The 23,667-nt window shown below is 51.5% G+C and overlaps 1 protein-coding gene across 1 annotated transcript; it reads left to right on the top strand.

Moving 5' to 3' along the window:
• Nucleotides 1-396: 396 nt before the first annotated feature.
• Nucleotides 397-19,573, top strand: DUOX2 (dual oxidase 2). The gene is made up of 33 exons (XM_055316754.1): nucleotides 397-536; nucleotides 808-897; nucleotides 1,189-1,353; nucleotides 1,951-2,138; nucleotides 2,279-2,480; nucleotides 2,619-2,785; nucleotides 3,198-3,258; nucleotides 3,408-3,504; nucleotides 3,933-4,023; nucleotides 4,282-4,384; nucleotides 4,924-5,087; nucleotides 5,734-5,909; nucleotides 6,130-6,248; nucleotides 6,635-6,772; nucleotides 6,993-7,106; nucleotides 7,297-7,499; nucleotides 7,800-7,985; nucleotides 8,936-9,161; nucleotides 9,241-9,334; nucleotides 11,415-11,590; nucleotides 12,094-12,163; nucleotides 12,583-12,666; nucleotides 13,197-13,375; nucleotides 13,479-13,709; nucleotides 13,837-13,936; nucleotides 14,637-14,686; nucleotides 14,939-15,066; nucleotides 15,321-15,474; nucleotides 16,666-16,898; nucleotides 17,120-17,278; nucleotides 17,618-17,773; nucleotides 17,877-18,005; nucleotides 18,314-19,573. The coding sequence occupies exons 1-33, from the start codon at nucleotides 404-406 to the stop codon at nucleotides 18,434-18,436; spliced, it is 4,689 nt and encodes a 1,562-aa protein (XP_055172729.1). The 5' UTR covers nucleotides 397-403; the 3' UTR covers nucleotides 18,437-19,573.
• Nucleotides 19,574-23,667: the final 4,094 nt, after the last annotated feature.

Here is a 23,667-nt window from a genome sequence, read left to right as displayed (position 1 = left end):
CATGCACAGGCATTCACTGCAGAGTAGGAGGGGCTGCAGATCATGGGTTCCCAGCTCACTAAGGGCTTTCCCTTCCATGCCTCCTCTAGGAGAAGCAGTTACAGAGGGCTTGGGGATGGAGACTGGAGGTTGTCCGGTGGGGGTGGAGATGCGGGCAGGTGGCTGCCAGGCTGGATGTAAAGTTCTGCCTGGGACTGACAAACCTCAGAGGACTAGTGGCCAGGGGGGTTCCTTTGGCCACTGTTAGTTCTTCCACCAGGTAGAAAGTGGGGACCCAGTGTCAGTGCTTACCAGGTATCCTGAAAAGAGTGGCATGCAGGTGTGGATCTTTGGTGATGCTTCTAAAAGCTTTGCTCCAGAAGTGGAAACATGAGGCGCCTCCTCCCCAGTGTGGGCTGCAGGCATGGGGACACTAGCTCCTCGTCCCTCACTTTTCACCTCCCACCTCCCAGGCAGCGGGTTCAGCATGCTCTGTGCAAGGCCAGAGGCAGTGGTGCTCCTGGGAGCTCTGCTGACTGCATCCCTGGATCCCGCGGGTAAGTATCCGGCGCCCCTCGCTTCGGGATGTCACCCCGTACCTCCTGAGGACCGGGAGGAACAGATGCAGGCAAGCTACAAGATCCGTCAAATCACACGGAGCGGGATGGGAAATATCCCAGGGCAGCTTCAAAGCCGCTCAGGTGTTGCCTCTTGGGTAAGGTTGGGGGCGCTCAGTGAGCGGGAGAAGCACGGGCGAGGCCGCCGCGTCCCGGGGTGGTCGTGGTCGCAGGGAGGCTAGCGCTGAGCGGACCACTCTCTGACCCCCAGGCGGCCAGGGCTCACCCGCACTGTCCTGGGAAGTGCAGCGCTACGACGGCTGGTTCAACAACCTGAGGCATCACGAGCTGGGCGCAGCGGGTGAGTCGCATGGTCCGGGGTGGGGGTGAGGGTGGAGGGGGTTAGGGGGACGGCTAGTGGAGGGCGGGGCGGCGGGAGACCCCGCGCGGAGATGCGGGGAGCGCGCCGCCAGCCGCACCCCGCCCCCTCGCTGTCTGCGCCCGGAACTCTCACGCACTCCAGGGACCAGGAGACCCCGGGAAGGAGGGTCTCGTCAGGGAGGATGCGGATCGGACGTAGGTGTAGGGAGAGGTTTGAGGGCTTGTTGGGGACGGAGTGCGCTGTCAGAGCTCCGCTCCCCGCTTCGCACAGGCTTCCGACTGCAGCGCCGTGTGCCGGCCAATTACGCGGACGGCGTTTACCAGGCTCTGGGGGAGCCCCTGCTGCCCAACCCGCGCCTCCTCAGCGACGCCGCCACGCGGGGCCCGGCCGGGCAGGCATCCCTGCGCAACCGCACCGTGCTGGGGGTCTTCTTTGGTGAGAGCAAAGTGGGAGAACACGGGGGCGATCAGTCGCTTAGCTCAGCGCCTGGGGAGAGGGGCCCGGTGGCCCTCTGCAAGAGCGCAGGGGACGGACCCAAGCCTCCCAGGCACCACCTCCTCCTCCGCACTGAGCAGCACCCCCAACCTTTCTATCTCAGAGGGATTTGGGAGTGTCTCGACTCAGGGATATTTGCTTTTCTGATCTTTCTCTTACCCCTTGCTCCAAACCTGGGAGTGTCCCTGGACCGCCATTATACCTCCTAGGAGCTGAGTCCTCCGCCACCGCTCTCCTGCCAGTATGATTATATCCTCTTTCCTGCGAAGAGAAAGGGGGAGGCAAAATCTGTTGGGGGATGGGAATTAGTTTGGGGAGCCCTTACACTCGTATTATTTTGATTGCTGCAACAATGTTATGAGGTGGGTGGAGGGGAAACTATATCCCCACTCTGAACATTAGAAAAAAAAAAAAAAAGACCCGGAGCTGGTGGCAGAGCTTGCACTCCAACATGTCTTTTGACTCTTAAGAAACCTAGAGAAACTCGCTGCCCAAGGGGAATGGCCATTCCCATCAGTTTGGCCCCCTTGCCAACAGGCTACCACGTGCTCTCGGACCTGGTGAGCGTGGAGACACCCGGCTGCCCAGCCGAGTTCCTCAACATCCGCATCCCGCCCGGGGACCCGGTGTTCGACCCCAGCGGGCGCGGGGACGTGGTCCTCCCCTTCCAGAGGAGCCGCTGGGACCCCGAGAGCGGACAGAGCCCCAGTAACCCCCGGGACCTGGTGAGACGAGGCAGGCGGGCTCCCGGGTCCGGTCCGGGTGCGCGGCGGGGCAGGAGGCAGGAGAGGCTCCCACAGCGGACACCCGCCTCCGCGGACACCCGCCTCCGCCAGCCCGGCTCAGCCTCCCGGTGCCCCCGCAGACCAACGACGTGACGGGCTGGCTGGACGGCAGCGCCATCTATGGCTCCTCGCACTCCTGGAGCGACGCACTGCGGAGCTTCTCCGGGGGGCAGCTGGCGTCGGGGCCCGACCCCGCCTTCCCCCGGAACGCGCAACCGCCCCTGCTCATGTGGAGCGCGCCCGACCCCGCCAGCGGCCAGCGCGGGCCCGGGGGCCTGTACGGTGAGGCCGCGGGGCGCGGGCGCGGGCGCGGGCGCGGGGCGCGGGGCGCGGGCGCGGGCTGGGGGCGGCCGGGCGGCACTCCCCGTGGTCACACCGCCGCCCATCTCCTCCTCCCCTGCGGCCCTGCGTGGCGTGCAGCCTTCGGGGCGGAGCGAGGGAACCGCGACCCCTTCCTGCAGGCGCTGGGCCTGCTGTGGTTCCGCTACCACAACCTGTGCGCGCAGCGGCTGGCCCGCCAGCACCCGCACTGGGGGGACGAGGAGCTGTTCCAGCACGCGCGCAAGAGGGTCATTGCCACCTACCAGGTCCGTCACACGCCCTCCCCTTGTCCCCCTCCTGCCCCCCCACCCCACCCCCACCGTGCCCCGCGGGGCCCTCATTCCTCGCATGAGCAGCCCCCAGAAACGCCCCTTTCCAGGAGGACACTGCTCCCCAGAACTGGAGCTAGCATCTGGGAATGGACCCCAAGGAGGAGGGGCCCGCAAAGGGCTATGCTACATGAGACTTGGCTGTGGTTCTTAGCTAGTGGTCCCTGCTCCCATCCCGTGTTCCTAGTGGGGGGACAGGCCTCCACACCTGTCCCGTTTGACTTGCCTCCCTTATGACTGACTGCCCCTGCCGGGCCCTCATCTCCCACCTAAGGCTTCCTTGGGCTCAGGTCCCTCCAGCGAGACTGCTCCAACACTTGCCTCCCTTTTGCCCTCTCTTGATCCTCAGAACATTGCTCTCTATGAGTGGCTGCCCAGCTTCCTGCAGAAAACACTCCCAAAATATACAGGTAAAGGAGTTGGGTGAAGATACCGGGATTATGGGGGAGGAGCAGTGGCCGGGGGCGGGGGTGGCCAGGATCCATAGGATCCATAGGGTAAGTGCATGTATGGCACAATGTGATAAAGAGTCTATTTCTCTTATTACCATATGGGGCAGGGTATCATCCTTTCTTGGACCCCAGCATCTCCCCAGAGTTCCTGGTGGCCTCTGAGCAGTTCTTCTCCACCATGGTGCCCCCTGGCGTCTACATGAGGTGAGGGAGGGGCTCTCAGTGGGAGAGGTGTAGAATGCTGGCAGAGGTGAAGAATCAAGGCTCCTCAGGGACCTGGCACCTTTTATACAACTCCACAGTTTAATGGGGAAGAGAAGCAGAATTTGGAATCCTTAAAAGGACCCTGGGGTAGGAGTTTCAATCTTAACAATCCCTCCTAATGGCTGAACTTTGGTTGCTGAGAGCAGGATTTGTCCAGCAGTTGGGTTACTCTCATTCCCTGCCCTTACCACTGTAGGTGGGCAAAGAACAACCCATACCTTCCATCCACACACATTGCCACATCTCTGCTATGTTCAAAGAGTTTCAGTCCTCAGTCCTGGCCATACCCCTCTGAGTCTCTCATCCCACTCAACCTCATCTCAGCTTTTTCCCTGATTTCTCATCTCATCCTCGATTCTCCATTTCAGAAATGCCAGTTGTCATTTCCAGATGGTCCTGACCAAGGATTTTGGCAGCTCCCCAGCTCTCAGGGTCTGCAACAGCTACTGGCTTCGGGAGGTCAGCCTGGGGTCTGGGTCATGGGAAGGTGGCTCAGTGTCAGCCTGGACACACATGCTGGGAAAAGCAACCATTCCCTTTCTCGGGTGTTGTTGCTCCAGGTAGTAGGGAGAAAATTATCTGGGGACAACAGCTCAAAAGAGTCTAGGATGGGCCAAGGGCTCTTTGTCCTGAGGTACTGCAGTGGTTCAGGGTGACAAGAGCCAGGCTTTGGGGAGAGGCCCAAGAGCCTATCTTGAATGTGTTGTTTATTTCCAGAACGCCAACCTGAACAGTGCCCAGGCGGTGGATCAGCTCCTGCTGGGAATGGCCTCTCAGATTTCAGAGCTGGAGGACAGGATAGTGGTTGAAGATTTGAGGGGTGAGCTCAAGAGCCAGAGGGGAGAAGGGCCCAGAGGCCCGGGAGCCTGGGGATCCTTCTGGATGAATCAACAGGCAGACCCTAGAATACCTACAATGTGGGAACACAGATACACACACTGCAAATAGAAGAAAAAAGCTTTTATTCTGTTTGTTTTTTTTGCTTAATTTGAGCTTAGTGTAGTTTTTATTCTAACTTACCTATGCTTAAGTGTGGGAGGAGGGGTGCCAGCACAAACTCCTTGGTGCTTAGGTCTCTAAAGGTTTTCATCCAGCCCTTTCATGACATTAAGGAGGTAAAGGACAGGGAATATACTACTTGGTGACTAGAACAGTCTTGAGTCCCAGAGGAAGATTCTTGCCAGAAAAATTGCCTCCTATCATACATGGTAACATTGACCCCACATGGAGGCAAGGTTGATATGGGCCCATATATTGGGAGTGCTGGGGATGGGTAGTGCCAACAGCCTAAAGTAAGGCTGCTGGACAAAAAAGGGTCAGGAGGATTCAGCCTATAGCCTGGTCCTCCCTCCTTCTCAGACTACTGGCCTGGCTCTGGCAAGTTCTCCCGCACAGACTATGTGGCCAGCAGTATCCAACGTGGCCGAGATATGGGGCTGCCCAGCTATACCCAAGCCCTGATGGCTTTGGGGTTGGAGATTCCCAGAAACTGGAGTCATATCAACCCCAATGTGGATGCCCAGGTGAGAAATACTAATGATGGCAATGGCAGCTAAAACTTTCTTGTTTTAAGACCTGTACGTATGTAACTCATTTAATCTATATCAGGAATATTATAGGGTACCCTTCTCACTGCTGCACTTGACTAAAGAAGAAAAAAAAAAGAAAAAAAAAGAATATTATAGGGTAGATACTATCATTACCCTTATTTTACCAATGACATAGTTGGTAAGTCAGTCATAGAGACAGGATTTAAATTCAGCCCTCTGATTCTAGAGTGTGTTCTATGTTCCTCACCACTACATTGTACCATTCCTGCAGGCTGGCCTATAATGGGTGCCATTGTCCTATTCTTGCTGGTGCCCTCCTCATGAATTGGGTGACCTTGAAACTGCTCATTGTTGGGGCCAGATAGTCTGGGTAGTGGATATGGTCCTCAGGCACCTCACAGCAGTCTCACCATGGGTGGAGACACGTTTGTCCCTCCATCAGACTTGCCACTCTTGAGAGGGGCTGTCTAGGAAGAGGAGACTCTCTCAGGCCTGAGCAACAAGCTAGAAAGCTGAGGGAGTCCTGTGTTTGAAGGATGGAGCAACAGTGGCTGCCCTTCCTAACACAAACATGCGTGTGTGTGCACACACATACTCCTCACTTACTGTGATGCCCCAGGTGCTGGAGGCCACAGCTGCCCTGTACAACCAGGACATGACCAGGCTGGAGCTGCTCCCTGGGGGGCTCCTGGAGAGCCATGGGGACCCCGGGCCCCTCTTCAGTGCCATCATCCTCGACCAGTTTATGAGGCTGCGGGATGGTGACCGCTATTGGTTTGAGAACACCAGGAATGGGTAAGGTCTGCCGGCGCACCTTCCTCAGACTCTACCTTGGCCTGAGCCCCAGGACCTCTGTGTGTAATGTCAACAGCTTCAAGGGCCTTTGATTCCCAGCTGGCCTCACCCTTCCCCCCAGACTTTCTGGGTCTTTTTCCTCATCTGGGTCACTGGATCCGAGATTGCTGGAGGCTGGCAGCCCCTTCCCATGCCAACAATTCCTGGCTTTCTCCAACAGGCTATTCTCCAAAGAGGAAATTGCGGAAATAAAAAACACCACTTTTTGGGACGTGCTGGTGGCTGTTACTAACGTGAACCACAGTGCTCTACAACCCAATGTTTTTATCTGGCATGACGGTGGGTGGCCTGGGAGAACATAGTGAATGGCAACCAGAGAAAGGACTAAGCATGGAGGGGGAATCACTTTGGTCCTGTCCAGGGAGCCAGATGCCAGGAAGTCCCTCTGTATTAGGGAAGCCTGCATTAGGGTGACTGCACTGGGAGGCCTGCATTAGGCTGCCTCCCCTCGTAGGGACTAGACTGGTTTGTAGGCTGCAGTCCGTGGTCAGGCTGGGATGGATGCTGAGAACAGGATATGGAAGGAGACTTTTTGAGGGGAACAAGCTCCAGAGAGGTGGGCCTGGGAAGGAGAAGGGTACCTGGTTCTTTACAGGAGAGAGAAGAATACCTGACCAATGAGTGAGATGCTCAGACTTTGAGATCTTCTGTATCCTTTCCCTTAGGTGCCCCCTGCCCTCAGCCTCGGCAGCTCACGACTCAAGGCTTGCCCCAATGTGTACCCCTAACGGTGTTTGACTACTTTGAGGGCAGCGGTCCTGGTTTTGGCATCACCATTGTGGCCCTCTGCTGTCTTCCATTAGGTGAGCCCTTCACACCCTCACCCACCTCTTTTCTCCTGGCTGTTGCCCTGCCCTCTGATTGTCCCTGCCCCTCATAATGTGCTGGTCTGTGGGACTAGCTTCTCGCTGCAGTTGAAGCCAGGTGCAAGGGACCTTGTGAAGGGAGGGGCAAGAGCAGAACCTTCAGTGAAGCTGTGGGCAAAGGGCCCTTTCCCCACTGGTTCCTTCTGATCCTTTTCAGTGAGCCTGCTTATCTCTGGGGTGGTGGCCCATTTCCGAGGCCGAGAGCGCAAAAGGCTACAGAAGAAAGGCAAAGAGAGTGTGAAGAAAGAAGCAGCCAAAGATGGTGTGCCAGGTGAGATGAGGCTGAGGGGAGAGACGGGAGTGGGGGCCAGATTGGGGGCCCTGGGAGAAAAACCAGGTTACAGATATGAGGTTAAAGCCAGGCTTTGGGGTGCCTGCTCAGACTGGTAGAGTGGAATTGGCTTGAGGTTAGGGGCCTGGGTACCTCTGTTGAACGCTCTGCCCAATTGTCCCTTACCCAGCGATGGAGTGGCCAGGCCCCAGGGAGAAAAGCTATCCCATCACCATCCAGCTGCTCCCAGACAGGCGACTGCAGGTCCTGGACAGACAGCTGTCTGTGCTCCGCACTGTCCAGCTGCAGCACCCCCAGCAGGTCAACCTCATACTGTCCAGCAACCGTGGACGCCATACCCTGCTGCTCAAGATCCCCAAGGAGTATGACCTGGTATGGCCCCTCCTGCCTCCCCTACCTGGAAAGCTAATTTATGTATCTCCCCTCTCAGAGCAAGTCCTGTCAGCTTGCCCTCTCCCCAGCTACAGAGCTCCCTTGTGAAGGCAATGCTGGGGAAAGCCCACACTCAACATGACCCTCCCTCTGACCCCCTTGGTCTACTCACTGGGTTCCAGCTTGGATGGATTGGCGGGGGGCAGCTTTTCTCCCCTTCCCTAAACTCAAGGTCCTTTTGAGGGGAGACTGGACCAGAGCTGGAGCTCTGAGCACTGACACGGGCTTCCTTCTACCCAGGTGCTGCTGTTTAACTCTGAGGAAGAGCGGGGCACCTTTGTGCAGCATCTGCAGGACTTCTGTGTGCAATGGGCTCTGGGCCTTGACGTGGCTGAGATGAGAGAGAATGAGCTGTTCAGAAGAGCTGTGACCAAGCAGCAGCGGGGCCGAATCCTGGAGATCTTCTTCAGATACCTGTTTGCCCAGGTGCCATAGCTGTATCTTTTGGAGACAGGACCTGGCCCAGGGGTTGGAGGGAAGCTGGGCTGGACAGGACCCTACATGGGGTAAACTAAGCTTCTGCTCTCTGGGCTGGAGACAGACACTTTTGACTGGATTGTAGCTTTGCCACTCATTCCCTGCCTGACCTTGGGCTAGTCCCATCGTCTCTGCTCTGTATCTCCATTTCCTCATCTATAAAACAATGATTAAGATAGGATCCATCACCTTGGGTTGTTGTGACACTTCAGTAAGATAGTCTACATTAGTGGTTCTCAAAGTGTGGCCCCTGGGCCAGCAGCAGCCACCTTACTTGGGAATTTGTTAGAAATCTAAAACCTCCCCATCAAATCTAGTAAATCAGAAACTCTGTGGTTGGGGCCCAGAAGCCCTCCAGGGGGCTTTACATTTTGAAAAACACTGTTCTGTGTATAGTGTTTTATCCAAGTGCTTGGTACATTGTAGGCATTTAACAAATGGTAGTTACACATATATGACTTTTAAAATTTTTGTATGATGGGTAGAGACCAAATCAGGCAAGATAAGAGAACATATCTCTAGCCTCTTCCTGCCTGTCCACCCTTGTCTATTCCTCTTCTGTCCCCAGTATAGGCTCTTTCATTTTGCATTTTACATCCCAAACTTTGCCCTTTCTCATTCCCCCCTTGCCCCGCTACAGACCTAACATCATCCCATCCCTACTGTGTAAAGCTCCCAGATCTTGGGTCCAAGGAGAAGATGGGCTAGTTGCTAGAGATATGAGTCACCCCCTCAACAGGAGAGCAGAAGTCCAAGACAGAAGTATAACTAAGGGCCAGGAGTAGTCACTAGGGCTCACCCTTTCTGAGTTGGGCTTTGGGGAGATATAAAGGGTCACTGAACTGCATCCAGCCCAGGCCTCATCTCCTTATCTCTCTCCCTCTGCTGCCCAAATACAGGTGCTGGACATCGACCAGGCAGATGCAGGGACCCTGCCCCTGAACTCATCACAGAAGGTGCGGGAGGCCCTGACTTGCGAGCTGAGCAGAGCTGAGTTTGCCGAGTCCCTGGGCCTTAAGCCCCAGGACATGTTTGTGGAGTCCATGTTCTCTCTGGCTGACAAAGATGGCAATGGCTACCTGTCCTTCCGGGAGTTTCTGGACATCCTGGTGGTCTTTATGAAAGGTAGAGGGAGGGTGGGCCATTCCAGGAACCAGCAATCTTTCAGCACAGAAGTGATCTGCATCCCCCTTTCTCTTTCCAGGCTCCCCAGAGGACAAGTCTCGCCTGATGTTCACCATGTATGACCTTGATGCAAACGGCTTCCTCTCCAAGGATGAGTTTTTCACCATGATGCGGTACAGTGTGGGCCCTTCCAGTTCTGAGACTCCCTGCTATTTGAAACAGGAAAACACGTCAATTCAGAGGAGGGTGGGTGAGGAGGCTATGTGACCATCTGTTTTGAGAGGTGGCTTAGCTACTGCGTCCTAGGCTCTCAGAGCATCCAGCCTCATAAGTGTATCTGGCCAGGCCTCTGCCTCCAGGAGGGTCTATTATCTGCACTGTCTATACCAGCCAGAAAGTTCTCCTTCCCCAGCTAAAAACAAACAAACAAACAAACAAACAAACAAACAATGACAACCGAACCCACATGACCAATAACAAATGTCTACTAGCCCCTTTTGGATGCCTTTGGATCTTTGTAAACTCTTGCATACCATAACACTGTGCTTTACGTTGTGAAATAATGGATGGAGGATGGATGATCTTGGTCACTCTTCCGATATTAATCACCATGACATGCAGGAGGAGAAACATGGGAAGTTCTTCTATAATCTAGCCCTCCTTTCTTCCTGCTTCTTAAGCTATTTCTGGTTGTGGTGTGCTGCTAAAGACCAGTTTTGAATGCATAGACTTCTTATTCTTTAAGACACTGTTTCAGTAACACAGTCCCCTTCAGCTCCATAAGGACAGAGTTCTTATTTCTCTTTTGTTTCCCACTGACTCCACCTCTTCTGCACTGTGATGAGCACATAGCAGGTATTCAATATAATCTTAATTGGGTGGAGTAGATGAGTAAATGAATAAATAGAATGCATAAAACAGTGCAGAGTCTTTTATCTTTTCTACCTTAAGCCTTTCCATTTGCTTTCAGCATTCCCCCTCACTGCTGCATTCCTCTTATAGCCCAGATACCACAACTGGACATGGGTGTCTAAAAGGCTAGGGTGAGGCTGCCTGGGTGGCTCAGTCAGTTAAGCATCGGACTCTTGATTTCGGCTCAGGTACTGATCTCAGGGTCATGGGACTGAGCCCTGAGTCAGGCTCCCTGCACAGCAGGGAGTCTGCTGGAAGATTCTGTCTCTCCTTCTCCCTCTGCCCTTCCCCCTACTAGCTCTCTCTCAAATCAATCCAATCAATCTTTAAAGGCTAGGGTGAAGCTGATTGCTGTCCATCCCTCCCTGGGTGTGCCATTGCAGGCCCAGGCCTGGGTGAGGCTTTAGGGAATCTAGGAGAAGGTCCCTGTCTCCCAGGACAGAGCATCCACCTTCTTCGCCTGTACTCAGTTGTGAATCCTGCTCAGTCTCATTTGGATGATGTGTTTTTCTAATGTGCTTGCTTTGCCATGCTCACAAAGGTATCTTTCTATTGGACTCACATAAATGTGCATGCTTGTTTTGTTTTTGTCCCAAAGCACAGCCTGAGAAAAGAGTGTGGCCACTGCCTCTGTCACTCTGGGTGCTATATCAGATGGGGTGTGTAGACACTCCTCTCTGTACCCTGAAGTGCTGCCACAAGGAAGCACAGCCAATGTAGCTATATCTCCTCCCCTCCCCCCCCCACACGGGCTGTCTATGCCCCCACTGGACTGTGAAAGGGGGAGGCCAGCGGTGGCATGGGATGCGTTAACACAGGAGAGTGGGCAGAGAGCCTGCCACATGAGAAGCCTGTGGCCCATCTGGATGTGTCCCTACCCTAAGTGGACATTCATCCTACCTTTCTTTTTTTTTTTAATTTTTATTTATTTATGATAGTCACAGAGAGAGAGAAAGAGAGGCAGAGACACAGGCAGAGGGAGAAGCAGGCTCCATGTACCGGGAGCCCGACGTGGGATTCGATCCCGGGTCTCCAGGATCGCGCCCTGGGCCAAAGGCAGGCGCCAAACCGCTGCGCCACCCAGGGATCCCTCATCCTACCTTTCAATGCCCCCTTGTTTGAGGGCTGCTTTCTCTAACTGGTCAAGGTCACTTTCAATTTCAAACCCTTGGCCACCCCACCCAGCTTCATGTTAGCTGCAGGCTGGATGAACACTTTCTCAGTGCCATTTCCCGGGTCACTGGTAACCACATTAGATCATCTAGGGCCCGCCCCACCCTGCACCTGCCTGAACCTGACCTTGCTGGATGACAGGCTGCTCTGTCTTTCCTCCTCCTCCAGGTCCTTCATCGAGATCTCCAACAACTGTCTGTCCAAGGCCCAGCTGACTGAGGTGGTAGAGTCCATGTTCCGGGAGTCAGGCTTCCAGGACAAGGAGGAACTGACGTGGGAGGACTTCCACTTCATGCTGCGGGATCATGACAGTGAGCTCCGCCGTACGCAGCTCTGCGTCAGAGGTGAGGTGGAGGTGTGTGAGTATGTAAGAAATGGTAGGAGTCAGGGAGGGATGTTCCTTCAAAATGAGAATTACTGGTGGATAGGATCACCCAGGTTTTATTTCTCCCCAAGTCTTTTGTGCCTAGTATAGAGCCAGATACATGTAATCAAGGGTGTCACATTCAGCTGTGCAATCTGTTCACTGCACAAAGATGCCTACTGAGACATCAGGGGGTGGGCTGAAATCTAGCCTACATGCCACTCACTAAGCTCATGCACATGGGCCTGGGGTGTATCTAGTCAGATGAAGAGGCATTATTTTCTTTATACAAAGGATGCGGTGGTCTCCTTCTCTAATGGTACCAAGTCACCACCTTGTCTAGCAGTGGCTGCCTTGTGTCCAATGGGTACTCAGGGTGGGTAGTGAGGGGAATAAGACTGGAACGAGAGATGAGAACATGATCAAGTCTCTGGCAAGTGCTGTGGTATCCTTCCTGGAGAAGACTCTCGTTCTTCTCTTCAGGTGTTGGAGACATCTTTAAAACAAACATCAGCTGCCGAGTCTCATTCATCACTCGAACTCCTGGGAAACGGTGAGCAGGAATGGAGCATTGGCAGGTCCCCTCAGCCAGGTTCCCTGAAGAGAAATGAAGGAAGTAGTGCTGGCTGAGTCAGTCCCTGGAATCAGCTATTTGCCCTCTGAAAGAAGTTCCTAGTACATGAATGATCCTGGTCCAAATTCCAGTGCTTCTCCCACCCCATGTCCCCATGTGGCTCAGGAGCCTGGCTCTCTCCCTGCCCCTCCAGGACAGAATCCTTCTCAGCAACAGAATCTTTTATTCATTCTGCCTTGTATCTCCTGCCTGGCTTCTCTCTGCCCAGTTTTACAGGCGACTTCTGTGGGCAGGGATGGGTCCCAGGATCCATCCCCATCTCCTGAAATTCTGGTCTGGTGGTTCTTCTCCTGGCCACAGAGACAAGGGGAGAACAAGCCCCATTTTCCGTTTCTCAGCTCCTGTTCCCAGGACTTGGAGTTCTCTGCCTCAGAAGCCCCAGAGCTGGGAGGCCCTGGGCTGAAGAAGAGGTTTGGCAAAAAGTGAGTATTTTCCAGACCCCTGGGTCCAAGGAAGCATGGGGAAAAGTCTCAAAGTCTCTGGGCCCTGTCCACCCTTCCTGGATACACAAGGAACCATCATGTATCTCCTTCCACGTGTCCCTGACATGACTCGTGGGCCACAGAGTCTAATGATCCTTCAACATCTTCCGGCCTTTGCACCCTAGTCCTCAGACAAGAGACCTGGCCCTCAGATACAATACAGAGATGGCAGTAAAGCACAGCAGCAAGGCCAGGGGCGGTGGGGGGTGGGAACAGCAGGAGGGAAGGACAGAATGAGCAGGAGGAAGATAAGGTGAAGCAGTGGGAAGACAGAAGAGTGAGTAGATGGAGCAAATAAATATTAGGTAAAAGTTGGAGGAGGGTAGGAGTTAACTTCCCATAAGCTGCTTCCTTCATCTGTTCTGGCCCATCCTGAGCCCTGCCAGGTCACTAGGTCTCCTTTGTGGGATGGCATTTAGGGGAGGCTGGGGTGCCCTGGTCTTAGGGCTAGCCGCCTCCCATGGCTGCAGGGTGGTGGGGCCCACACCCCGGCTGTACACGGAGGCACTGAAGGAGAAGATGCAGCGGGGCCTCCTGGCTCAGAAGCTGCGGCAGTACAAGCGCTTCGTGGAGAACTACCGGCGGCACATCATATGCGTTGTGATCTTCTCAGCCATCTGTGCCGGCCTGTTTGCAGAGCGTGCCTACTGTGAGAGCTCCAGGTTATGGGCAGTGGGGAGGGAGATGTGGAGAGCCCAGGTGTCTGACCCCAGCCTCTGTGCCCTGCTGATCCCCCCCCCACCCCTGCCCAGATTATGCCTTTGCCTCGCCATCCTCGGGCATCGCAGAGACTACCTTTGTGGGCATCATCCTGTCCCGGGGCACAGCCGCCAGCATCTCCTTCATGTTCTCCTACATCCTGCTCACCATGTGCCGCAACCTCATCACCTTCCTGCGAGAGACCTTCCTCAACCTCTATGTGCCCTTCGATGCCGCCGTGGACTTCCATCGCTGGATCGCCATGGCTGCTGTTGTCCTGGCCAGTCCGTGGCTCCTGGGCATCCCCCCTTCCCTTGTTGCAACCCCCTGGGTCTAGCTGGGAGGGAAACAGTCCCTCGGGTAAGAGGAAGAGTCGGCCCCGAGTGACATCTCTGACATGATCTCTCTCAGTTTTGCACAGTGCTGGCCATGCAGTCAATGTCTTCATCTTCTCAGTCAGTCCCCTCAGCCTGCTGGCCTGCATCTTCCCCAACATCTTCATGAATGATGGGTCAGTTCTGGGGAGGGTTCCCCCTTGGAACACTAGGAGCAAGCCGAAGGGTATAATGGAAAAGGAATAGATGGCACTTAACTCCACTCTCTCATTGAATGAGAGTGAGAAGCCTGGTGGGGGAAGCTGAAAGGTGACTTCCTTGCTCTGGAAGCAAGCTGGCCATGATTAGGCCAGAAAGACATTTGAGAGTTGAATTGGAGACCTTTCCCCACACGTACCTGGCACAGAACTTGGTATCTTAGCCTATCATTCATTCACTGGGCAGACATTTATGGAGCACATCTTATGTGACCATCCAGGTGCCAGGGAATAGGCAGGATAAATTCACGCAGTCATTCAGCAAATACTTATTGAGTATTTACTTCAGCCTGGCGTTGTTTGAGCAAAGGGATTAGAGCAATGAGCAGAGCCACACCCTTGCCCCCACAGAGCTTACAGAATATGAAGCAGTCAAGGAAGCAAATGTCAGCTGTGGTAGGAGAGTTCAAGATAACACAGGGGGAAAAATTGCCAAGACAACAGAGGGTAGAGCTGTGGGAGGCTCTATGGAGGCCATGTCCCTCAGATGGATCCCTGGCCATCTGAGTGGAGGCCCAGTAACCTTAGCAGTCAGGGCCAGCAGGAGCAGAGTCATATGGTGACAGTGGGGGAACCAGTCCTGCCCCAAACAGAAGTTCCATATATCTTTGCCCTACAGGTCCCAGCTTCCCCAAAAGTTCTACTGGTGGTTCTTCCAAACAGTCCCAGGTAGGGAGTGGGACTGTCTGTAGGGTGTGGGGGTTCTATCTCAGGATCTCCACTTAACATGAATACCTGCTTGTTTGTAGTGGTCGTGGTTTCTTTCTAGTCTCTGTTTCAAGCCCTGGCTGCAGCCCCTGCAGACAAGCTGGGCCAGGGAGGTCAGAGAAGGAGGGCAGAATGGGGGCAATGCTCTATTGTATTCTCACCTCATGCTGAGGTCCTGAGAGTATTCTCTGAGCCAGTCCCCACTGCTCTCAGGCATGACAGGGGTGCTCTTGCTCCTGGTTCTGGCCATCATGTATGTCTTCGCCTCCCACCACTTCCGGCGCCGCAGCTTCCGGGGCTTCTGGCTGACCCACCACCTTTACATCGTGCTCTACGTGCTGGTAAGGGCTTCCTCTGGGCAGGGACAGGCCATGGGGCAGGGATGAGTGCTCACGATGAGGGTAAGGAGCGGGCTGAATTGGACCTCAGATCTCAGGGTAAGACCTTAGGCTGAGATCGGAGCCCCCAGCCTCTGAAGTCTATACTGGCTTTGTCTACTCAGCCCAGGCGAGGGCCGGTCAGGAGGCGTCTGGGCAAGGGGAGTGCAGGGAGGGGGCCTGGCTGCCTGAGCTGTACTAACTGGCCATGTCTCCAGCTCATCATCCATGGCAGCTTTGGCCTGATCCAGCTGCCACGTTTCTACGTCTACTTCCTGGTCCCGGCACTAATCTATGTGGGGGACAAGCTGGTGAGCCTGAGCCGGAAGAAGGTGGAGATCAGCGTGGTGAAGGCAGAGCTGCTGCCCTCAGGTACCAGGCCCAGCCTGACCCCAGGTGGACAGCATTGGAAGTCAACTCACGAGGTGTGTGGAGACAGCTCTCCAGGCCTCCAGACCACAATTGGGGGCTTCTGATAGCCTCTTGGGGAAGAGGCTTTCCTGATGCAAACAGAGCCCCAGAAAGGGCTATGCTTGCCCAGGAGGCCTTGCAAACAATGAGAAGAGACTGTGAGAAGAGGCATCTGAGAGTGCATACAAAGAGGTTTAAGGACAACACAGACTACTACCTCCTGTGTGGCCTGGGTAGGGCTTGGGGAATCATAAATACCCCTCCCATCCCTTCTTCTAGAATAACTATCCCCCCTTCAGAAATGGGCAATAAGCCCACATTTTGAGAGTCTGTGTTGGCCAAAGTGGCAATTCACATCACTGTAGAGGCTGGCAGAAGATGATTTTAGGTGTTGTAGGACCATATAATCTTCAGGACTAACATAGTAAGAAAATTAACCTCATTTCAACTTTATGTCAATTAAGATTACTCCAGGACAAAGCCTCAGCATGGAGCTTTGTATGCCTTTTGTACTCTCCAGTACTTGCAAATCAACTTATTTTTTCTTCAAATCAACTTTTTAAACAAAGAGAATGGGCCTGAAGCTCAGCTATGGTCAGGTACCAAACAGTACCCAGCAAAAATTTGATAAAATATACTGCCTTCTATTTAGAATACATGATCACATGATACTGGTTTTCTACCCATTTTAGCAATCTGAAGTTTGTCAAGGTAAATCAAATTGAAAAAAGTAAGTCAATTTAAGGAAAAATATTAAACAATAGTGCAGAGGTGTGTAGAAATGGCCCATCACAAAAGTAATTGATTCTCAGATGGTGGAGGTTTGGTAAACACTGAATTGGTCCTTGGGGAACTCAAGGTCCCCTACCTGTAGACTGATAGGAAGGTGGTCTAGGGCCCAGGACTTTCATGGGAATAGGGAGTGGAGGAGAAGAGAGGAGCTGGAAAGAGGAGCAGAGAAACCCAGCTCTTGGGTTACCCAGGAAAGAGAGAAAGGGATCCTCCAACTCCCACCTCCAGGAACCCCACTTGCTCAGACCATATGTCCACTCCCCGTACCTTGGTTGTGTGGAGAAGACAGGACATCTGCCAGTCCTCAGGCACTAGGAGCAAGCGTTCTGATCCCTTCCCTTGCCTGTTCATGACCCCCAGGAGTGACCCACCTGCAGTTCCAGCGACCCCAAGGCTTTGAGTATAAGTCAGGACAGTGGGTGCGGATCGCCTGCCTGGCTCTGGGAACCAATGAGTACCACCCCTTCACACTGACTTCTGCACCCCATGAGGACACGCTCAGCCTGCACATCCGGGCAGTGGGACCCTGGACCACTCGCCTCAGGGAGACCTACTCACTTCCAAAGGGTGACGGCTGTGCCAGATACCCAAAGGTGCCCACCACTGGGAATCACTTTGGGGGATCCAGCATTGGCAAAGGCTTCCCACCCTCCTCTACCCTGAGACTAGATGCTCCAGCCAGCACAACAGCAGGCTGGTACCTCAAAAAATGCTAGAATGTTCCTATGTCCTTCTTTTCCCTGCCCCATCCCCATTTCTAACCTCAGAGCTGAGGCCAGGCCAGGCTCATCTCCTCTCTCTCTTTGGTTGGCAGCTGTACCTTGATGGACCGTTTGGGGAGGGCCATCAGGAATGGCATAAGTTTGAGGTGTCAGTACTGGTGGGAGGGGGCATTGGGGTCACCCCCTTTGCCTCTATCCTCAAAGACCTGGTCTTCAAGTCATCCTTGGGCAGCCAAATGCTCTGTAAAAAGGTGAGTGTCTCTCTCCCATTCTTTGAAGGAATGGAGACAGACTGCCTGATTGTGTCCCCACATCATAGCAGAGTAATATGAGGAAAAGCCCTCAGCTCCTAGGCACTGAGGCTTCTGAGTCATTCATACATGGTTATCCACATGCCTGACATTTGAGGGAGGGAAGGAGTTATGGACAGAAGGGCCTCTGCTGGAGTCTGTTGGTTATAAGCTTGTGGGGTTGCCAGAGTTTTGGTGTCTGTGGGTGGTCTGAGGTTTTTCAGCCTCTCAGGTGAAGGCATCTGGAGTGGAGGAAACTTAAGCTGAGTTGAGTCCTGAGCTCCAGCCATGTATCCCCAGATCTACTTCATCTGGGTGACACGAACCCAGCGGCAGTTTGAGTGGCTGGCTGACATCATCCGGGAGGTAGAGGAGAATGACCACCAGGACCTGGTGTCTGTGCACATCTATATCACCCAGCTGGCTGAGAAGTTTGACCTCAGGACCACCATGCTGGTATGTCAGGGCCGGCCAGGCAGGGCAGGTAGGTGGGCCACCATCTAGACTAAGAGCTGACCCTGGCTTGGCTGTGACCTTCCTCCTCCACTCCATCTCCCAGTACATCTGTGAGCGGCACTTCCAGAAGGTGCTGAACCGGAGTCTGTTCACGGGCCTGCGCTCCATCACGCACTTTGGCCGACCTCCCTTTGAGCCATTCTTCAAGTCCCTGCAGGAGGTCCACCCACAGGTCAGCCCCTCTCCACCTGCCCTGGGACCCTGGCTTTCCCCTGCTGGGATATCCTGGCCTTCAAGCAGCCTGCAGCTGTAATCTGAATGGAGAACCACCCCATGTCAGCCCCAGGATAGGGTCAGGTGTTGGAGGAAGGCTTCAGACCTGACCCCCTGCAGCCCCCAACTCAAGGCTCCTCTTTAGGACTAAGGGTCAATGCCTTGGTCATTCCAGCAGGCTCAAGAAGCAGCTTCCTTCTGGGGGTTAGCATCTTAAGCCTTCAGGCCTCTCCTCTCTGCAACCATTCCTTTCAACACATTTGATAGGTACTGAAGATTGGGGTGTTCAGCTGTGGCCCTCCAGGAATGACCAAGAATGTAGAGAAGGCCTGTCAGCTCATCAACAGGCTGGACCAGGCCCACTTCGTGCACCACTATGAGAACTTCTGAGAACTTCCTGATTCCTGTTTTCCCTCTGTGGACCAGCCCTACTAGCAGTTTCTTTGTCAGAATCTTTCTCAGGCCTCAGCTGGGAAGCTAGAAGAGCCCCTCCCTTCTGGCCCATCTGTCCTATGCTCTGAGAAGGTGGAGAAGACCCCTCTAGCTAAAGTCACAGCAGGTTATGGCAAACAAAAGTAGGATGGGGACAGTCCCTGCCTTGTAACATCTGTATAGGTGAAGAGATATAATAGTGTCTGCCTCCGATCAGTCCCCATATCTCTGCTTTCCTTGCACAAAGTTGATGTATTGCTTTGGTATTGGACTCAGCATTTGAGGGCTAAGTGAGAATCTCCTCAGAGCCTAGCTCAGAAGCCATGATGCTTGGAACCTAGACAGTCAAACTGCCTCTGTTTAGTCTCTGAGGTCTTGTCCTTCCAACTCCACCCCTGACCCCTTCTTATTCTTAAAGGGTCAGGAACACTGAAAAATAACCAGAGAACAAAGATGGCTCCCTAGTCCTGATGTTTCTGCAGTCAACCAGCAATGCCTGATACCATGACCTTTTGATGGATCCTCTCTGAGTCTGTGGGGCAGTCCCTTGGCTCTGAGACTAAGGGAGTCCAGCCTGTCTGCCAGACACCCAAAATTCCCTCTGTTTCCTACTTCCACAGAAGCAGGGTGACCAGCTGTCCCGGTTTGCCCAGGGCACTCCTAGTTCTACCACTAAGAGTCTCTTATCCTAGGAAACATCTGAATCCCAGGCAACTCAGACAAAGTTAGTGACCTCACACAGGAGGCAGCCTGGGATGTCATCTCCATACTTAGCTCTTTAAGACACTTTGTTTTCCTTCTGCAACTGACCCTTTCCTAAAAATCTGAGCTTTAATTTTTTTAATTTAAGTATAATTTGCATGCAGTAAAGTGTGCAAATCGTAAAGTTACATGTCCATGTGTCAACATGACCCAAGTCACGATATAGAGCATTTCCAACAGTCTCCCCCAACCAGTAGAAGCAACCACTGATGTGATTTCTGTCACCCTGGATTAGGTTTGGCCATACTGAATGTATTCTTTGGAAACTGGCTTCTTTCACTCAGCACAATATCTTTGTGATTCATCCATGTTGTTGTGTGTATCAGTGGTATATTCATTTTCATTGCCAAATTGTATTCCATTATAGAAATGTACCAAAGTGTTTATCCATTCTTCTGTTGATGGACATTTGGGTTGTTTCTAGTTTTTGGTAATTCTGAATAAAGCTTCAATGAACATTCTCGCACCTGTCTTTGGTGGACACAATGTACTCATTCCTCTTGGGAATATATCTAGGAGTGGAATTGCTGGGTCACGAAGTTTTCCAGCCAATAGGACCTATGGCAGGGAGAGTTTCTGTCCATCTCCAATCCCTGCCCTATGCTCCTCTCTTCATTGGTCCCAATTTCTTCTGACGGGGCAAATGCCTTTAGCTCCTAACCCTCTATACTGAAGGAATCTCTCTGACAGAAGTGGAAGAATGCTAGATCAGAAACCAGGATCCCAGTGCCAACTCTATCCTTAAGTAGCCACAGAGGAAAAACTCTTAATTTCTCTGAGCCTGCTTCCTCATGTATTAAAATGTCTGTGTGGGTATTAGGAAGTCAGATAGCAATACTGGTCCAGAAAAAGATGCAGATGAGAAAATGTATGTGTTGTGTGCCAGTCTCAGCCCATTAATAATCAATGTTGCAGCTGGACCAGTCCTTGTGGTTCTTCTTATGATTGCAAGATGCCCCCATCAGGAGACTTTGAAAGAGATGAGGTTTATTACTTAAAGTGTTGGAAATTACATGACACACCTGGGACCACACAGGGAGGTCATAGCTCAGGCCTGGCGGTCTGCGTCTATTGGGGTAGAGGATGGGTGCTTAGGGTTTCACAAGCTCACTCTTTATTGGTGAATTTAAAACATAAGAATAGAGAGGCTCCAGACTAACTGGGTTGACAGTGGAGCACACAACTCTTGATCTCAGGGTTGTGAGTTGGAACACCGTGGGTGGTTCAGTTGGTTAAGCATCTGACTCTTGATTTTGGCTCAGGTCATGATCTCAGGGTTGTAAGATCAAGCCCCAGCAGGAAGCCTGCTTAAGATTCTCTTTCTGCACCTCTCCACCTCTAAAAAAATTTTTTAAACCCCTAAGAGTGGGAATCAAAAGTACAGGAAGAGAAAAACAAGCAGTTCAAAGAGTAGAAATCAACCAAGACCTCTAAAACAATGGAACTTTGAGTGGTGTGGTGGGAGGGAGCCACAGCCTGGCTCTTTATCTAGCCATGTGGCTGGTAATGTGTTTATTCAAGATAGCCATCTTTTAAATGACTGCCTCTTTTTTTTCATATTTATTGAAAAATAATTAACCTGTATCACTATATTACTGTATAGGTTTAAGCAGTAGAGCATAATGGTTGGATTTACATATATTGTGAAATAATCACCACAATAGCTTCCACTAACAACATTCATCATATCATATAACTACTACAAAAAGAAAAGAAGCAAAGAAAAAATAATTTTTTTTTCTCCTTGTGATGAGAACTCTTAGGATCTACTCTCTTAGCATCTTTCCTGTATATCATTTAGCAGTGTTAGCTGCAGTCACCATGTGGTGATTACATCCAAGTACTTATTTATCTTATAATTGGAAGTTTTATACCTTTTGATCCCCTTCCTCTAATTCCTTATCCCCACCCACCTCTGGTAACCACATATCTGATCCTTTTTCCTATGAGTTTTGTTGCTTTTTTTTTTTAATTCCATATATAGGTGAGATCATACAGTATTTATCTTTCCCTGTGTGACTTCTTTCACTTGGCATAATGCCTTCAAGCTCCATCCGTTACTACAAATGGTAGGATTTCCTCATTTTTTTTATTACTGAATAATATTCTGTATATATACATACATAGCACAACTTCTTTACCCATTTATCCACTGATGGACATTCAAATTGTTTCTGTGTCTTGGCTAACATAAATAATGCTTCTGTGAACATGGCAGTGCAAATACCTTTTCAAGTTAGTGTTTTTGTTTCCTTTAGATATATTCCCAGAAGTGGAATTGCTGGATCTTATAGTGGTTCTATGTTTACTTTTCTGAGGATCTTCCATACTGTTTTTCAGAGTGGCCGCAAATTGCAATCCTACTAACAGTGCACAAGGGTTCCTTTTTCTCCCCAGCCATGCCAGCATTTGTTATCTCTTATCTTTTTGATGATGGCTATTCTAACAGGTATGAAGTTTTAGTTTGCATTTCCCTAATGACTACTGATATTGAGCATCTTTTCATGTACCTGTTGATCTTTTGTGTGTCTTCTTTGGTCCTTTGACCATTTTTTAAAAGGTTTTATTCATTTATGGGAGAGAGAAAGAGAGCAAAGGGAGGAACAGAGGGAGAAGGACGAACAGACTCTGTTCTGAACAATGCAGGGCTCCATCCCAGGACCCTGAGATCATGAATTGAACTGAAACCAAGAGTCAGATGCTCAGCCAATTGAGCCACCCAGGTGCCCCTCCTTTGACCATTTTTAATGCCTCAGCAATCAAGAGTTAAATCAGTCACTTGCATTAAAAAAAATAAAGAAGGAAGGAAAATAAAGAGAAAGAAGGAAAAAAGAAAGAAAGAGAAAGAAAGAAAGAAAGAAAAGAAAAGAAAAGAAAAGAAAAGAAAAGAAAAGAAAAGAAAGAAAAGAAAAGAAAAGAAAAGAAAGAAAAGAAAAGAAAAGAAGGAAGAAAAAACCATCAGGGCTTGCACTATAGCATAAGAATGTATTATACATTTGCAATATGTGATAATTATTAATCTACCTACTTATTAATATCATCATGCCTATGGGCCTCCAGCCCCTCTGCTCCTCACCAGGTGTACAACCAGTGATTAATCCTAAACTTTAGTCGCTTAAATCTCAACCTTAACTTACTCCCAAATCTGGCCCACCAGTGCCTGCCTTATTTCCTTCTAAAGACTGCTCAAAGTATTTATCTTCCCCCTCCTAACTCACCTCTCCTTGCCAGACTAGAGAATGTTGTTGATATGGCGGTCATGATTATCTGTAACACTCTCTACTCAGCCCTACCCTCCCTGCCATGATAGGGCCTGAGGATCTCTTAAAACCTCCATGATCACTCTTGCCCAGACCAGACACCAGACAATGTCAAGTGCATGTCCAGCTGGACACAGGGATGTGTCATCATGATCTTGAATAGCCTCAAGTAGCACCCAGCCTCCCTGGCCTCAAGTTCTAATGCCCTACTCCAACCAGGTTCTAGATATCAACCCTAGGCATATATTCTTGTGGTCTGGCTGCCCAGTCTAGCCTTGCCCAGGTTTCCAGTAAGCCATTTGTTGCTGAGATTAGAGTAAGCAACTGGGATAAGCCAGGAACAGGCAGCCATCAGGCGATTTCTCATTTTGAGAAAATGAGGTCATTGAGGGGGTGTAGGGGAGAAGATAGACTCCAGAAAATTATGTAAGCAAGGGAAGCCACAAAAATACCTCAAGAAAAGAGGACTAGGGAAGAGTGACTTAGAGGAAATTTATGGAAACGTTCATACTAACAGTGTAAAAGGGAACAAACTTTCTCTACCTCAGGTCATAGATGTTGATCTCAGGCCTTGGGACAAAACCCAACCCAAATTCTGCCTCAAAGGGATAGGGGCGAGGATAAGAGTGGAACAGAGTTGGAGAAGGAATCAGGTGGGATATGGTGGCAATGGGATGGGGGATGAAGAAGATGAGGATGAAATTGGATGGAAGAGCTTCAGGGTCAGGTGGGAATGGACTATATGAGGATGGGGAGGTGCTGAGGCTGAGCTCTGTTAGAAAAGGAATGAAGGCTTGCTCTTTGCTGCTTTGTCAACTTTCTAGACTGAGGTGCTACCTCAGTTGAGAGGAGAGAAAGTTGACAAAGTGTGGAAACCTTCCCACTCACTTGCTAAGAATTTTTGAGTAAGTGAAGCCAGTGTAGAGAAGTAAAGAGTAAAGACTTTATTTTTTTTAAGATTTTATTCATTTATTCATGAGAGACACAGAGAGAGAGGCAGAGACTGAAGCAGGCTCCATGCAGGAAGCCCGATGTGGGACTTGATCCTGGGAACCCAGGATCATACCCCAGGCTGAAGGCAGACGTTTAACCACTAAGCCACCCAGGCGTCCCAGGTGTAAAGACTCTTGAATCAAACTGGGTTTAAGACCCAGCAGGGTGACTTTG

This window comes from Nyctereutes procyonoides, unplaced genomic scaffold (genome assembly GCF_905146905.1).
Source record: "Nyctereutes procyonoides isolate TBG_1078 unplaced genomic scaffold, NYPRO_anot_genome, whole genome shotgun sequence".
NCBI lineage: Eukaryota > Metazoa > Chordata > Mammalia > Carnivora > Canidae > Nyctereutes > Nyctereutes procyonoides.
The sequence above is the reverse complement of the archived record's forward strand: the minus strand, read 5'-3'. Positions and strand labels throughout refer to the sequence as shown.